Consider the following 15,371-nt stretch of genomic DNA (forward strand, 5'->3'; position numbering starts at 1 on the left):
GAGATCATCCGATTCTGACATGTACAAATGAAGTTATGAATTTATTTTGATTATGGTCAAATTGTCAAGGTCGGCCAACAAACTTATGTAGGCTCAGAAGCCCAATAGTCATGTCTATTCATCCTCAATGTTGCATATAAATAGAAGGTAACTTAGACTCATTTGGACACACTCATATTCACACTTCTCTCTCTCTCTCTCTCCTCATTGATTGGGTACAGATTTCTGGGCCTCTCTCTCTCCACACATCCGAAATGTCAGGAGAGAAATTTCAGGAGACTGATTTTTTGGACAGTTTGACCAAGCATTGACCAGCATGCATTGGCCTCCTTTGACTGTGTTTTTGTGAGGGCTATCTCTGTTTGGGTAGGCCGCATTTCTGGGCACAAAAATTGAGGCTAAACGTTGATTGTTGACCAGCGTTGACTGCAGCTAGGGTTGACCACAAGTGCGTTGTTTGACTAGACATTGACTAGGCTGAATTTAACTATTTTGAGGGATGTTTTATCTTGTTGTTTGGAGGCCAAAGTTGACTGAAGTTGACAGATTTGTTGAGGGTCAAATCTGCCCTGCTGACTTTTCTAGTTAGGGCTCTTTTACTGCTGTTATAAATTATCAAATTTGTAAATTGTACTATCTCTCTCTGCTGAACTATTTTTTTTTTTTAACCACATGGTGAATCGATAACTGCCAGGCCTAATCTATGGGAGACCAAGGATCAAACCTCATAGCTGCCACTATAACACCAAGAGCATAACCAACCACCTGCAAGTCGGGTATACTAAGTTCCTATGATTTTAGCAAGAGCAGACTCACGGGAAAGGGGAATCCGCCCCTCTAGCTGCCACCACAGCAGGTCATTGTACTCAATGAGATTTGAACTTCGGTCTGCCCAGGCTTCGCCCATGTGACTTACCGTCAAACCACACATCACTGTACCTCTCTCTGCTGAACTATTGAAGACTAAAAGAATATTTGATCAAGGGTTTCACCACATTGGGGTTTGTCCCTGGCTGGTGCCACATCTTGTGTCCTCTTGTATTGGCTTGTCTTCTACTGTTTATGTTTATGTTCTATCTGCATTTTACTATCATGTTGATGTGATTGCTAATATGAATATTGATACTGGGCTAATAAAGAAATTGAAGTAAAATTGCTTTAAAGCATAGAACATACCATTGTTGCCTAAAATTATCAAAAGCATCCCCCGCATCCCCCCATTTTTTTTGCTAATAACAATTAAAAACATAAAAAATTAAAACGCCCCGCCAAATTTTTTTGTTAATAACTATTAAAAGGATAAAAAAATTACAAATTTTAATAGAATTAAAAAAAATGAAAAATAAAAATGAGAGGATAAATTAAAACTTTAAAAGATAATCATTCACATTTCACATTAACCCTATAATTTTACCTTGCCGCCCAACATTTTCCTTCTGTTGTCGCTCGACATTTTACCTTGCCGCCCAAGATTTTCCTGTTGTCGCCACTTGACATTTTTCGTTTGCAATTTAGTATGATTCTGATTTACCATCAATTGGGTGCTTGAGACATTTGGAGCTACGATTTTTATTGTGACTTGGAGCTGTCGAATTGGAGCTACGATTTTCATTTTGTGACTTCGAGCCACCAGATTGGAGTTGTGATTTATTATTTAGTAATTTTTTAGAAATTTACTTGTATTTTCACTGCTTTCTATGTTTACTTTTAGTTTAGTATTCTATGGCTATTTTAGACATCAGAATAATGTCATTGTCATATGATGAAGTTACTTTTGATGTGCATTGTGCAATTTCAATTGTCAAATGATTACTTTAATTTAGATGTACCTTGCATAATATTAATGCCCATTGTCAAATGATGATTTTAGATGGAACATTGCATAATGTCAAATGATAGATTCAATTTAGCAATTTACTTTTAGATTTACAATTTTACATTGATGATTACAAAAATGTCAAATGGTAATTTTGATTCATAATAGTCTAATATGAAACAATGATCATATTTAGATGTACATTTCATAATTATTAATATTTACTATCCACTAATTTAGTTATTGACATATTGTTGGGATTTTATTTTTTATTTTTATATATTAAATTTTTAATAATTTTATAATTTTTCTGATTCTAAAGCCCCCCGTTTCCCCGAAATTTCCCTAAATTTTGGGGTTGCTTATATATGTCCCCTTTGTGCGTATCCCTGCTCCCAAGTTTCCCCGTCCCGGAAACTAGGTGGAACATTGAAAAAACCCAATGTGGGAAAACCGATGCAGCAATGAGGGCTTTTTATTATGCAAGAACAGAATTTCTGAGTACAATAAAATGTCACCAAACTGGGAATTCTACCCAAGAGAAATACTGGCAAAAATATATTGAGGGATTTTACCCTCTCTCTAAACCATCTCGACACCTAACTGCCTCTTAAAAGGAAGTTGTCCACCTTGCTCTGTGCAAGCCCTGCGTCAATTCTACGCAGATCCTCTCATGGTCAGCCTAAAACTCCTTCAAATCAAGTCATCCTACCTGCTGCTAACTAGGAAATTGTCTCTTCGGTGCTCTGGAAAATCTTCTCAGCCTCTGGAACTGAAAATGAGCTTCTCCTCAACTACATCGAACTGCTCAAATTTAGGCTTTGCATTGTCCCTGCGCAACCTCCTAGAGATAAATTTCGGCCTCCTCTTTTTGACTCTCTGGAACTGGAAACTCCTCCGATATCCTACTCTACTGCACCTCTGCTACCTACTACTCACCCATTGGCTCGATTTCCACTGTTGAATCACTCCTACTACTGGGAATTCGAACTACCTAGGCTACTGAGTATCTGCACTAGTGTGTTTTCCATCTACCCATCGACCTCTTCTTATAATCTCGAGTTAGGACTCCAACAGCCAAGATTAAAACTTAATCGATGGTTGAGATCATCTCTAAATCGATCCATGTGAGTTTCCAGAGAATTCTCACCTTTTTCAATTAAGTACTATTAATTAACTATAAGTTAGACTTGGGGAATTTTTAATTATAGTCAATTAATTTAATTGAGCCATCCCTAGGTGGAATTTCTAGAAACGATTTTTGAGTTTTGGAGAACTCATGTGTTTTAGCCTCTGCACAAAATTTTGAGACTAGAACACCATCCAATGCTACAAAAATTAACAATAAGAAGCCCTTTCTCCTCCCTTGCCTTGACCTAGCAAGTACCTTGGAAGTATTTCTTCCCACGCTTATTCATAAAACCCTAGGTCTAGTTCAAACCTTCCTTAGGTCTTTCAAAGAGACTGAAAAGCCTTTTAGAAGTATTAAATCAATACATAGAGCTCCCTTGAGAGGTACTACCTAATCTCCTAGAGTCTTGACCTTAGGAATACCTATTGTCATCATCATATCTAAAACCCTAGGTCTTGATCTCAACTTAAATCTTTTCTTGGAGAGTGTGTTAGCTTCCTTGAAGCATTGAGCCATTGTTGCGTCTCTCCTTGAATGGAATTTGTGGAATCACTTTGTACCCAAATCCTTGATCTATCCATCCTAGGTGATTCCCTTCCTAACGAGACTCCTCCCATCAATGAGAGTCCATAAACAACAGGGGACCTTGACTGAGGTGACAGTGGGTCATTGTCCTATTGTTGTCACTTAGTCTAGTAGTCATCCCTTAGGTTTCCCTTCCTTTGGGCCCTGCTAGATTGTGTGGTAACAATTCCTATTTCAGAAATGTATAGAAGTTGCCGTGTTTCTGCATTCCATTCACTCTTACATATCACATCCTCGTATAGTTAAAATTGTTCACATGCCCCGTATCTGCATATTGAGTTCACAAAAAATGAATAAAATAGAAACAAGCAAGCATCTACCATCCTTTTTTGATATAATTGACCCTCAAATTCTAACAACTGATATGCATTGCTCTTGATTTTGGTAAAAAAAATGGTAATGCCTCTATGACAGTAATGCCCTGAGAACAAAGCAAACCCTGAATACACATCTTTGCAAAAGCACATAAAAATATACACTTAGATAAAATTACAAGGTACAAATCCGAATATTTGTACTTGGTGTAAATGGAAATGGAACTCATATGTGACATGGGGATTAATTTTAAGATATATATATTACAAATTAACTGTCCACCCCAGAAGACAGACTAAGGCTTACCAATGTTACCAACGTTGGAAAAACCCAAGTAACCATAGAAAGAACAATTTCTATCACTATCATAGTTCAGAACTTTCTTTCTCCATGGCAACAATGCAAGCAAGCCTTTCATAAACCTGTTACAATTTTAACAATTCCACTAGTCACACATGGTCAAGAACACATTACAATGAGCAGCATACTTTATTGGATCTGATTCTCACCTCAGAGAGATCAGGATTGGTGGTTTTGCTACCTTCATGAGAAATTGGAGTATTATGAGAATTGCAATGAACCTGCTCAGTACTGGCAACCTTTCCATGACAGATAGGAATTATCAAAGCAAATTTCACAGACAGAAAAGTTTTTATCAAAACCAGATGTGCTAAATTATAGCATACCCATAAATTCTGAAACAAGCAAAACATACCTGCATTATCGTTCTCTCTTTCTCATTTTTCATGTCAAGTTTGTTGTCACATCTTGCCGGACCCAAATTTGATGTGTCATACCTATACCAAGCATTTAATCATATGAAACTCTTGAGTTGTCAACCTAGAAAATGGCATTCTTTCCCATGAAGCCCTAAATTCATAGTTTATAGCCAAAACCTGAAATACAAATGCATACATCATAACAAGCTTGCCCGCATTGATTATGATTGCTCTTGTACAATGTACTGATGGTAGTAATCATAGTGCTGATCTGGAATTTTGTAGTGCATTTCAAGAACAGGAAGGCAATATGGGTGGTTTGTCAAAATATACAGATTTCAAAATAAAACCATACAGAAAATGAGTGTATTTATGCTGAAAGTATAAACTAACCAAACAAAATACAAATTTCTTCTGCACCATAAGAAAGCATATTGCCTACCAATCACGAGGTATTCCAGCTTCTGTTCGTGCAGCATAGTTATAAGGCCCTTTTAACTCCACATTGAGCTCCTCTAACAGCTCTGTAACAAACATGTTATATGCAATGCTACACCATAATTTTGGATGTCACAAAAGCAAGTTGATGAACAAAGGAAGATCAATGAAAAGGCATGCTTGAGGCATGGCATTGCAAATATTATGAAGTCCACCTTCCATGTGTATCTATCAAGGTTTATATTTCCATACAGACCTGTAAATGTCTTGTCAGGCATGCGACCCATCTTCCCACATACTGTCAGAAACCAAGACACACCCACTGCAACATGTGCAATTTCTTCTTCTGCAATGCGTTTTACAATGTTGGAGGTCCTATTATCACCAAGGCCAACCAATTTTTGTACAAGCCTAGGTCCAGCATCAAGACCTCTGGCCTCCTAAGACAATTAATATAAAATGCTCAGATGACTGGAATATAATTATAAAGAGAAATAAAGGGTAGCTTGAAATAATAGCAGTGAACATGAAAATTTTGAACTTGAACTTCATTCCATATGAAAGAACAAGATCATTTGACACATATGAATATAGCATTGACAGGAGATAAAAGCATCAGCATATACAAACAGCATCTGCTTTTACCAGCATATATTTCCAAAAAATAAAAGTGCAATTTAGCACTGCAAAACACTGATTGAACAGAAACAATGGCAATAAGGCAATTAACATTTGTCACTACACCTTTACTATTTCCTTACTTTACCTTAAAGTTCTGTTATCTGCTATGAATTAGTGAAACATCATTCGCACTAATGTGTTCTCCAACAATCACAACTATTTTCTGCAGTGTTTTGACAGGAACCATGAAGTATCTACCACATTTGATAAAGTTCTGAATAATCAAAATATTTCTTAGGGTAGAAAATTTAGGGAAGCCTGCAATATCATCACAATCAAATTGCAGTATCATTCGACACCTTCATCCTATTACTATACAATAATAAGAGCATTGGCTTTATATATTTTCTGAAGGCCATGTTGTCTCCAAGTTGTCAATCACAAGAATAAACCTCATTGAGATATAATTTTTACTTGGTTCGTTTGAAGGGGGGAAGTTGCAATATGTAAACCCAACTTATCAGGCTTTTAGACCACATTAATTGTTGATTGGGTGGGCTTGTGGTCACATGGTTGAGGGTTTACGGGTAACCAACAAAAGAACTTGAACCAATTATACTGGAGGCCTTAGTCTGATTTGTAATTGAAAAAACTCACTTATGGATTGAGCGTCTCATTGGATAGTGGTTTTTCCTCTAAGGGTTTTTCACTATAAGATTTATGTTCTTGTGATGATGTACATTGGGATATTTAATTATCTTTGCTAGTTAGCATGGGTTTATTGAATGAGTTATGGTGAAATCATGCTTCATGATAAACTAATCTAATGCAATAGATTTCTCACATCACATTAGAGCAGGTTGCGCAGAAATAAAACAATGCCCTGTGAATCTGTGACAGTGATCGAGGAGAAATATAAGCCTTTGCACATTTTTAGGGCAGATCTGAACCATCTGTTTCTGTGAATTTTGTGGAGCTTTTAATTCAAATGGTGACTTCCAACTTCTTTGTTCTCGCCATGTTATACCTGATTTAGGGTTTTTGAGGTGCTTGAAAAAGCCTGGAACAGTGGAACCATTTTTGTCATAACTTTTCTTGACTGGAGAAATTTTCAGAGATTTCTTTCTGGGTGGTTTGTCACTGTATGAAGGCCTTGCAGACCAGATTTCAGCTTTTGAAAGACTGTTTTGCTCTTGTTATTGCCAAATTGAGGTATTTCATAAAATGATAAAATTTTCTCATATGACTGAATTTTTAATACCATTTTTTGCACTGTTCTTGTGAAAAATTTTCGCAGTTTACAGCTTTGCATTTTTCTCATACAGCTGAACATCTGCAGAAATATCACTGTTAAATTGGTCAATCATTTTTCATGCAGAATTCATTTATGGTGTCAACTTTTTTGTTGAAATCGGATTTTTGAGATCTACTAATCTGTGGCAGTGATTAAAGAATATTTATTTTGCTATAATAGGAAAAGAACAAAGAATACTTATATAGTTTGATATCCTTCCAGTGATATCCAGTTCAGTGCTGATAGATTCTACTGGAAGTTGTCATTGTTGTTGTAGGAGGATCTTACTACTTCATTGTTGCCATCTTTGCCCAAGTGACATATTGCTACTCTTACCAATGCCGCTCTTTCTTGCTTGACCTTTTCAATGGTTAGTGTTGATGCCACCTCGCTTACACACCTGGTTAGTGTGGAAAAAATCTTCAACCCCACAAGGTGTGACTTGGTGGCAAACTAAGAGATCGGACTGTCACCTATTCCCATCACTCACCGTTAAAACTCTCTCCTAGTTAAAGCTAAGGTGGTGGTCCCTAATGAAAGTTGGATGAAATGTGAGTTTTCTAAGAGACTAATGTGAGTGGAAGGTTTGTCAAAAATAACTTGTTTCCAAAGAGATGAGAAAGTAAATAAACATATATGAGCAATATTCAAAGATTCACTTAAAGATAAAGAACATGGACCAATGTTTTAAAGAAAATAGTTGCTCTAGATAAATGACAAATACTTGATCAAGATGGAAACTCAAAACATGATGACAAGTAATCTTGCAAAATGACAAAATGTTAGACAAGATATAAATATAGCATAACACTTGCAAGATTTATAAGGAGATGCTCAAAATTCAAATAAAGGTAACAACATTCAAGATCATAAGCAAAGGAAAATAACTTGCAAATGAAACTCAATGGATGCCAAATATTACTTGCAAAGTATAAATAGATATGTACTTGCTAAAGGTAATAATCAACCACAATAGATAATTTTATCAATGAGACATGATATCATTCATTATAATAAGTACATGAAATAAATAAAAGTTCCAAGTAAAGTTGAAATGCTCTATAGTGAAATAAAGTTAAAATGATATGCAATCTATGCTAAGGTGAGATGCAATTATCTTAGTAAATTTTTAAACTAAATGCCTATTCTAGGTGAAAGATTTTCCCTTCAACCTCTTACCAAGAGGTAAAGATTGGGGTGACTTACAAGAAAAAGGGGCTGAGGAAGGACTTGTCTTCATTAATGATTCCCTTCCCCTAATCCTTACAAGTCGTGTGTGTCTTTGTTCCTACAAGGGGACAAAGCTACCTTCATAACTGCAAGGTCATACACTTTACCTTACTCCGTACCAAATGGAAGAATTTTTAAGAGAGATCTTAGTCCTATTATGTCTATATAACCAAGCTTATGCTTGGACGTAAATTTTAAATATACAAGTCTAACTAGAATACCTAAATGAAATGCTTGGATGTTATTAGTGTTTGTAATTCCAAAGGAAAGTATTGATACAAATGCCTCAAAGTAAAGTAATTGCTCAAAAATAAGATGTGTACCAATATTACTCACAAGTTCCAAATAAAGTTTGCAATGGAAATAGTTTGCTTGCAAGTAAATGAAATGATTGCTAAATTGCAAATTGCTTCAAAGTAAATTGTTTCAAAATGTGTGACCAATAATTAAAGTAACAAATAAGCATAAGTTGACATCACATAATGAGGCAATGTGCTCCAAAGAAACAAATTGTTAAATAAATGCATTAAGTTTGCCACATAAAATGCAATGTCCCTTCCTAAATTAATTTGTCTCAAGTTTATTTTTCCACAATTTTGACATTTTTGGTGACCATGGGACCCACAAAATTTTGGGAGAAAGACTTAGGAGAAAAAGGGAGGCCGAAATATTTGGTTAGTGGAGCGTGGGGGCCACACGCACAAGGAAAAACACACTTGCCAAGGGAGAAATTCGAATAGCCAAGGAAGGGAGGTCGAAGAGCTTGATGGAGGGGCCCATGTGGGAAAGAGAAGCTCACAAATTATAAATAGGAGAAGCTCAGCCTCATTTTGGGTCTTTTGCCAATTGAACTTACTCTTGTTGCTCAAGCTACTTAGCCAAGTCACTTTGTTGTTCAACACCGAGTTTTCCAACCAAAGAACTCACCCTTTCTTCAGGGTACTTCGAGTGCCACCTTAGGGAGGTCAAATTGTACCACTTTGGAAAGGAGTTGGAAGGATTCAGAGAAAAACACTCAGCTAGTGCGTATTCCAGGAGGACGCATGAGAGGATACACTTGGGTCATTTCGGTGGTCTTCCGAGCAGCAATTGTCGGGAGAATTTTGGCATAGGAGCTTCAATGGGATATCAGCTTTTTGGAGGAGTTTGGGAGCAAGAGAATGTTGCTTGAAGGAAGCACGATTTGGAGCATCCAAGGCCAGCGCAGGAAGCTACTAATTGGGCACACGTGGGAGTTTGTGGGATGAGTTTAGGAGCTGGGTTTTGCCGAAAGAAATAAGAAAACCTCGGGGAAGGATAACTCAGCATTTTGGGAGTGATTGGAGGGATTTTCCTAGGAGTTTGCAAGCAGGCCGTATTTCCCAGCTGTTGGAGGAGGACATGGTATTTGGGGCCGAATTTTGGGGGTCAAAACCAGACCAAACCCTTTATGGGTTTTGGTGGGTTATTTGTTAGGACCTCGGGGTTAATTTTATAGAATTTTTTGAGCACGGAAGTGGGGTTTTCAACAGTTTTTTTTTAGCAAATAGTGTAGTTTTCTGGGGCAGCGCAGGGCATCATTGTAGAAGCATATTCTATCATTTGGGCTTGCTATTTTATCACCTGGATTTTGTCAAGCTTGCCATTGAGGCAAGCCCAAGTGCACTCCTTCCACACTATTGTACTATTGCTCCAATTTCTTAATAAAATGGCTCAATTCGTTGTCATTTCTGGAGTTTACATGGGTGTTCACTGAATGTTTAAAATTTTGTGTTGCATGTGTTGTTTTGCTTTACATTTCATTGTTTTTCCTAATTAGGAACATTACAATTGTATCAAAGCTCTGATATTGGCTCAATTATGGGGGAACTTTCCTATGAACGAGGAGGATAGGCAGAACGTGACTTACCGGAGACAGAGGTATAGGAGCAGGGAAAGGGAGTTGGAGATTAAACCTGATACAGAGGCACGTGGGAAGGCAGTATTAGTAGAAAATATGGGGGAGCCAAAGAGTAAGGAGGAAGCATCATTTGATAGCCTCTTGAAGGCCCTAAATGGATAAGCTAAGGGGCGGAAGGAGATGTTGGAGGAGATCAAACAGCAGAATAGGGGCAATAGCATTCATTGTGAGTTCTTATTTGGAGAGACTTCAAGGGCCTCACAACAGTATGACCACCCTTCACCAACCACTCACCCACCATCTTTCAGTGGGCCAACCAGAACCATGTTGCTTACCTTTTTACCATCAACGCCTAGTGAACAAGGAGGGTCAGATGACCAGATGCCCATGGGAGATTTCTTCAAGAAGTGGCAATCAATGGGAGAAGATTTCAAAGAAGCTTTGTCATTCAAAGATTATTGCTAGCTCAAACAGAATGAGAAGGGCAGGTACAGTGGGGGACCGAGCACACAGAACTCAGAGTTGCAACGTACTATTGGGAGGATGTACTTCCTCACATATGATGGCTTTGCCAAGTGTACATCTCAAGCTTGGGTGGAGAAGTTGGATACTTATTTCCAGCTTAATCGGATGACAAAGGTGGATGCCATCAAAATGGCTACCTTGCACTTGGAGGGAGAAGCACACGAGTGGTGGTTTCATGGCTTGTCCACATTGGGGCATGCCAGCGTGACCTCTTATGAGGACTTCACACAGAGAGTGGTGGAGTGTTTTGATAGGAGGGACCTGGAGGCTCACTTCAGGGAGTTGACCCAACTTAGACAGATTGGCCACCCTGAGCATTACATATCAAATTTTTTTAAGGTTTCAGTTATGGTACCAGACTTGTCCAATGCCAGGAGAGTGTACACATTCATAGAGGGGCTACTTGAGCCATTACGTGGACTGGTGAAGTCTTGCATACCCTCTACCTTGCAGGAGGCTGTGAATTGTGCCAAAGACTTGCAGGGGACAATCCCCAAGACTAGGGCACCCATTCCATCACGGACTCTCTACCCATAGAAGGGGAGTGACACTAGGCCCCCACCACAGCGAGCAACCCAAGGGCATGGGCAGTTAGATGAGGAGACCAGGAGAGACCTCTGGAGGAGGAAACTATGTTTTACTTGTCAGGAGCCATGGGCACCAGGCCACAGATGCACAGCAGGAAAGGCCCACTATATTGAGGTCTTCTCGGATAGTGATCAAGGGATGATGTCGAGTTGGAGTTTGGTGGGGGAGACAATGAGGGTCAGGCAAAGAGGGGGCCACCACCACCACCACCACCTAGGGGAGCACCTTTCGCACCATCTGGGGGAGTCCTTGCTTCTTTGTGTGGAATTCCCAAATTTTTGACTTTGAGGATCTGAGGCACAATGTAGGGACAACGTGTCTCGGTTTTGGTATATAGTGGGGCCACCCACAATTTCATTGATGCCCATATGGTTCAAAGGCGAGGCATCACTACAGAGGAGTTCGAGGGGTTCTCGGTTCTAGTGCCACGGGACAGGACTATGCAATGCACCCGATATGTCCTCGCTTTGACAGTGACCATGGGGAACTACTTGGTGACAGATCATTTCTTTGTTGTGGATGTGTCGGACACCAACGTGGTGATGGGTGTCCAATGGCTCTACTCCCTTGGCCAGGTCACCACTGATTGGAGGAAACTAGAGATGGAGTTCACAGGGTCGAATGGTAAGCTGGTAGTTCTTCGGGGCATGCATTTTATCCTCCACAGACAGTTTCAACGCACAGGATGGAGGCTGACTTAAGGCATGGGAACATAGCATGGGCAGTGGAGATGAGGATTTCGGAGGTTGGGGACAACCCAAGCCACCTCACCTAAACATACAGGCCATCTTGGACAAATACTCGATAGTGTTTGGGGACATATCACCAAGGCAGCCACCTGACAAGGGGTTTGAGCACACCATCGAGTTGGAGCCTGGGGTGTAGGCAGTTATCACGACTCCTTATAGGAGTCCCAAGGCCTACAAGGATGAGATTGAGCGTTCCATTAAGGAGTTGTTGGCATTGGGGCACATTAGGTCGAGTTCTAGTCCCTTTGCTTCATCAGTTGTTCTGGTGAAGAAGAAGGATGGGACTTTGTGCATGTGCATTGATTACAAGGTGCTCAACAAGAAGACCTTGAAGAACTGCTACCCCATTCCACGCATTGATGAGTTGATGGATGAGCTTAGAGGAGCCAAGTAATTCTCTAAGATAGATTTGCGCTCGGGGTACCACCAAATCAAGGTGAGGGATCAAGACATCCCCAAGACGACTTTCAGGTGCCATTATGGGCATTTTATTTGCGCTCGGGGTACCACCAAATCAAGGTGAGGGATCAAGACATCCCCAAGACGACTTTCAGGTGCCACTATGGGCATTTTGAGTTTTTGGTCATGCCCTTTGGGTTGACCAATGCACCTGCCACCTTTCAGTCATGCATGAATCATGTATTCCGTGGGTAGTTGCGAAAGTTTGTATTGGTGTTCTTCGATGATATCTTGATTTACAACCGGACGTGGGAGGAGCATTTGCAACACTTGAAGATGGTGTTGCCCATCTTATAGGAGCAACAATTCTATGCCAAGTTGTCCAAGTGTGAGTTTGCGCTGACAGAGATTCTCTACTTGGGGCATATCATTGGCGCAGATGGAGTGAGGAGCATGAGGAGAACATCAAGGTCATCCGGGATTGGCATGAGCCCTAAATTGTGACTGAGTCGAGGGGATTCATAAGCATATACACCTACTACAGGAAGTTCGTAAAGGGCTTTTCACAACGAGCGACTCCCCTTACAGATCTGACAAAGAAGGGAGCTTTTGCATGGATAGACAGAGCACAGTCGGCATTTGATCGCCTCAAGGAGGTGACGAGTAGTTGCACAGTTTTGGCACTCCCAAATTTCACATAGTGGTTCACATTGGACTGCAATGCATTAGGAGATGGGGTTGGCACAGTATTGTCTCAGAATGGACACCCCGTCACTTTTGAGAGCCAGAAACTCCTTCCACATGAGAGGTCGTATTCTATTTACGACAAGGAGATGTTGGCCATCATGCATGCATTGGCCAAATTCCAACAGTATCTGGTGGGCAACAGATTTCGAGTGAAGACAGATCACAATAGTCTTCGCCATTTTATGGCATAGCAAGGCCTCAGTAATACACAGCAGAGGTGGGTCAGCAAGGTGCAGGCCTTCGACTTCGATATTGAATATGTCAAGGGCAAGAACTGTTAAGTTATGGTATGTTCTATGCTTATAACAGTTTACTTCTTTTTCTTATTATATTCCACCGATTAGCAATCACATGTACATAAAGTAAAGTGCAGATAGAACATTAAACGATCGACAGAAAACAGGCCAAGACAAGAGACACAAGATGTGGCGGCTAGCCAGGGACAAACCCCACAATGTGTGGGGAAACCCTTTGATCAAATCTTCTTTTATCTTCAATAATTCAGCAAAGAGAAATAGTACAATAAATCTGATTCATATCAGCAATAGCAAACCCTAGATCAGCAGCATCAGCATTAGCGGCTTCATTATCAAACTAGGGCAGACCATATCTCACAAACCGACTGTCGAATTGACTTCATTCCACCACCAAAAGTTTCGGCTTCCAGAGGAGATTCAGATGAACCTACAACGCAGTTCAGATGAGGAGATCTTCTAGACCACGCAGGTCAATCTTTACTTCTGCAGTTGCAGCTTCAGTTTCAGCAGTTTCCGGCTTCAAACTAGGGCAGTCGATATCTTGCAAACCGTTCATCGGATTGACTTCATTCCACCACCAAAAGTTGCGGCTTTCAAAGGAGGTTCAGATGAACCTACAGCGCAGTTCCAAAGAGGAGATCTTCTAGGCCACGCAAGTCAATCTTTACTTCTGCAGTTGCAGCTTCAATTTCAGCGGTTTTCGGCTTCACATGTGTGAGAGAGAGACCCATTTCTGCGCAGTAGAGAAGAGACTCATTTCTGCGCAGTAGAGAGAGAGAGAGATGTGATGAGAAGTGTGTGTTCAAATGAGGAAAAGTCCTCTTGTATTTATACACAACGTTGGTGGGTGAATAGATGTGACTGTTGGGCTTCTGAGCCTACATAAGTTGTAGGTCGGCTTGATAATAATTCCATAATCAAAATAAATTCATATCTCCATGAATACTTATCGGAATTGGATGATCTTTATATCAACCCTACACCTCTCGACGAGAGGAATCTAATAAAAATATTATCAGCCATGAATAAGATGACCCACATGAAGTTTTGCCCTAGTTGCCAATTTTGACAAGCACAATGTAGTAGCAGATGCATTATCCAGGAGGCTCGTGACACTTTCACTTATGAGCATTTGCCATGATTGGAAGGCGCAATTGTTGGTGGTGTTGGAGAATGTAACTAGGTTCGGTCTTCATTATTGTACTTGAGACAAATGTAATATATTTGTCAAAAGAAAAACAAAAAGAAATTTTATTATTTTTGAATTGACTTATTAAAGCATGGGCTTCATGCTTGGGTCAAATGTATAGGTCAAGCCTCCATTGTAGGCTTTAGGTTATTGTCAAAGTCAATTTGTGAGGACTCTCCATCAAGTCAAAGTCTCCTTGTTGTTGAAATAATTCTCATCAAGTCAACCTACCTCAAATAAATCATGTCTGCCTAAATACAAAGACGCACCTCTTCATATATTCATGTCGGCTCATTTCAAGTTGGCAACAACTATATATACCAAGATGAGGACTTCGCATAACCACTACTGAAAATCTCCCATAAGAACTTCAGAAGAAATATTTGGGTGTTTTGCACAGGAGCTCAGACAGGGTACAAGGAGGATCTCGGTGTAATCACAAAAGCTCAGGTTAAATCACAGAGATAATTTCGCTAAAGACATGCGAAATTACAGTGACCATAGTTTCGGGCTATTACAGTTTCGGTGCAATTATAATCTCGTTGCTATCACAGTTTGGTGCTCCCATGTTTTGATGCTACTACTATACTACAATTTCGATGCAAATATTGTCTTGGTGTAACCACGGTATGGTAGGTTCGGTGCTACCACAGTATGGAAGGTTCGGTGCCACCACAGTGAGAAGGGATCAGTGTTATCGCAGCGGGAAGACCTTGGTTCCACCACATAAATAAAGTCTCTCATTACTATTACAAAGACAAGGTCTCAGAGATATTGCAGTGATGATGTCCCAGTGAAAGCTCAATGTCAAGTATTCGATGATAACACAGTGAAAGGAAGAAGGATGACTTGATGGAGGTAGTCTCGAGTCTAGATTGTAAGGGTCTT

General features: G+C 39.8%; 1 protein-coding gene across 4 annotated transcripts in view; it reads right to left on the reverse strand.

Moving 5' to 3' along the window:
* Nucleotides 1-3,950: 3,950 nt before the first annotated feature.
* LOC149193158 (diiron containing four-helix bundle family ferritin protein, putative (Protein of unknown function DUF455)) overlaps nt 3,951-15,371 on the reverse strand; it is a 155,877-nt gene continuing 144,456 nt past the window's right edge. Inside the window, exons 4-8 of one of the 4 annotated variants that reach the window (XM_089404799.1) lie at nt 5,262-5,445; nt 5,010-5,091; nt 4,564-4,645; nt 4,358-4,389; nt 3,951-4,270 (exon numbers count right to left, since the gene is read on the reverse strand). In XM_089404799.1, the coding sequence (XP_089260925.1) occupies nt 4,144-4,270; nt 4,358-4,389; nt 4,564-4,645; nt 5,010-5,091; nt 5,262-5,445 (507 nt within the window). In that variant the 3' untranslated portion in view covers nt 3,951-4,143. Of the gene's footprint in view, nt 4,271-4,357; nt 4,448-4,563; nt 4,646-4,763; nt 4,839-5,009; nt 5,092-5,261; nt 5,446-15,371 lie in introns of those variants that run through there. The other 3 variants (XM_089404801.1, XM_089404800.1, XR_016254422.1) reach the window with 3 other exon arrangements.

The sequence above is a fragment of the Pinus tabuliformis genome, chromosome 2_2, assembly GCF_031772625.1.
Source record: "Pinus tabuliformis cultivar Carrire ecotype Pingquan chromosome 2_2, CPIR1, whole genome shotgun sequence".
Lineage (NCBI taxonomy): Eukaryota > Viridiplantae > Streptophyta > Pinopsida > Pinales > Pinaceae > Pinus > Pinus tabuliformis.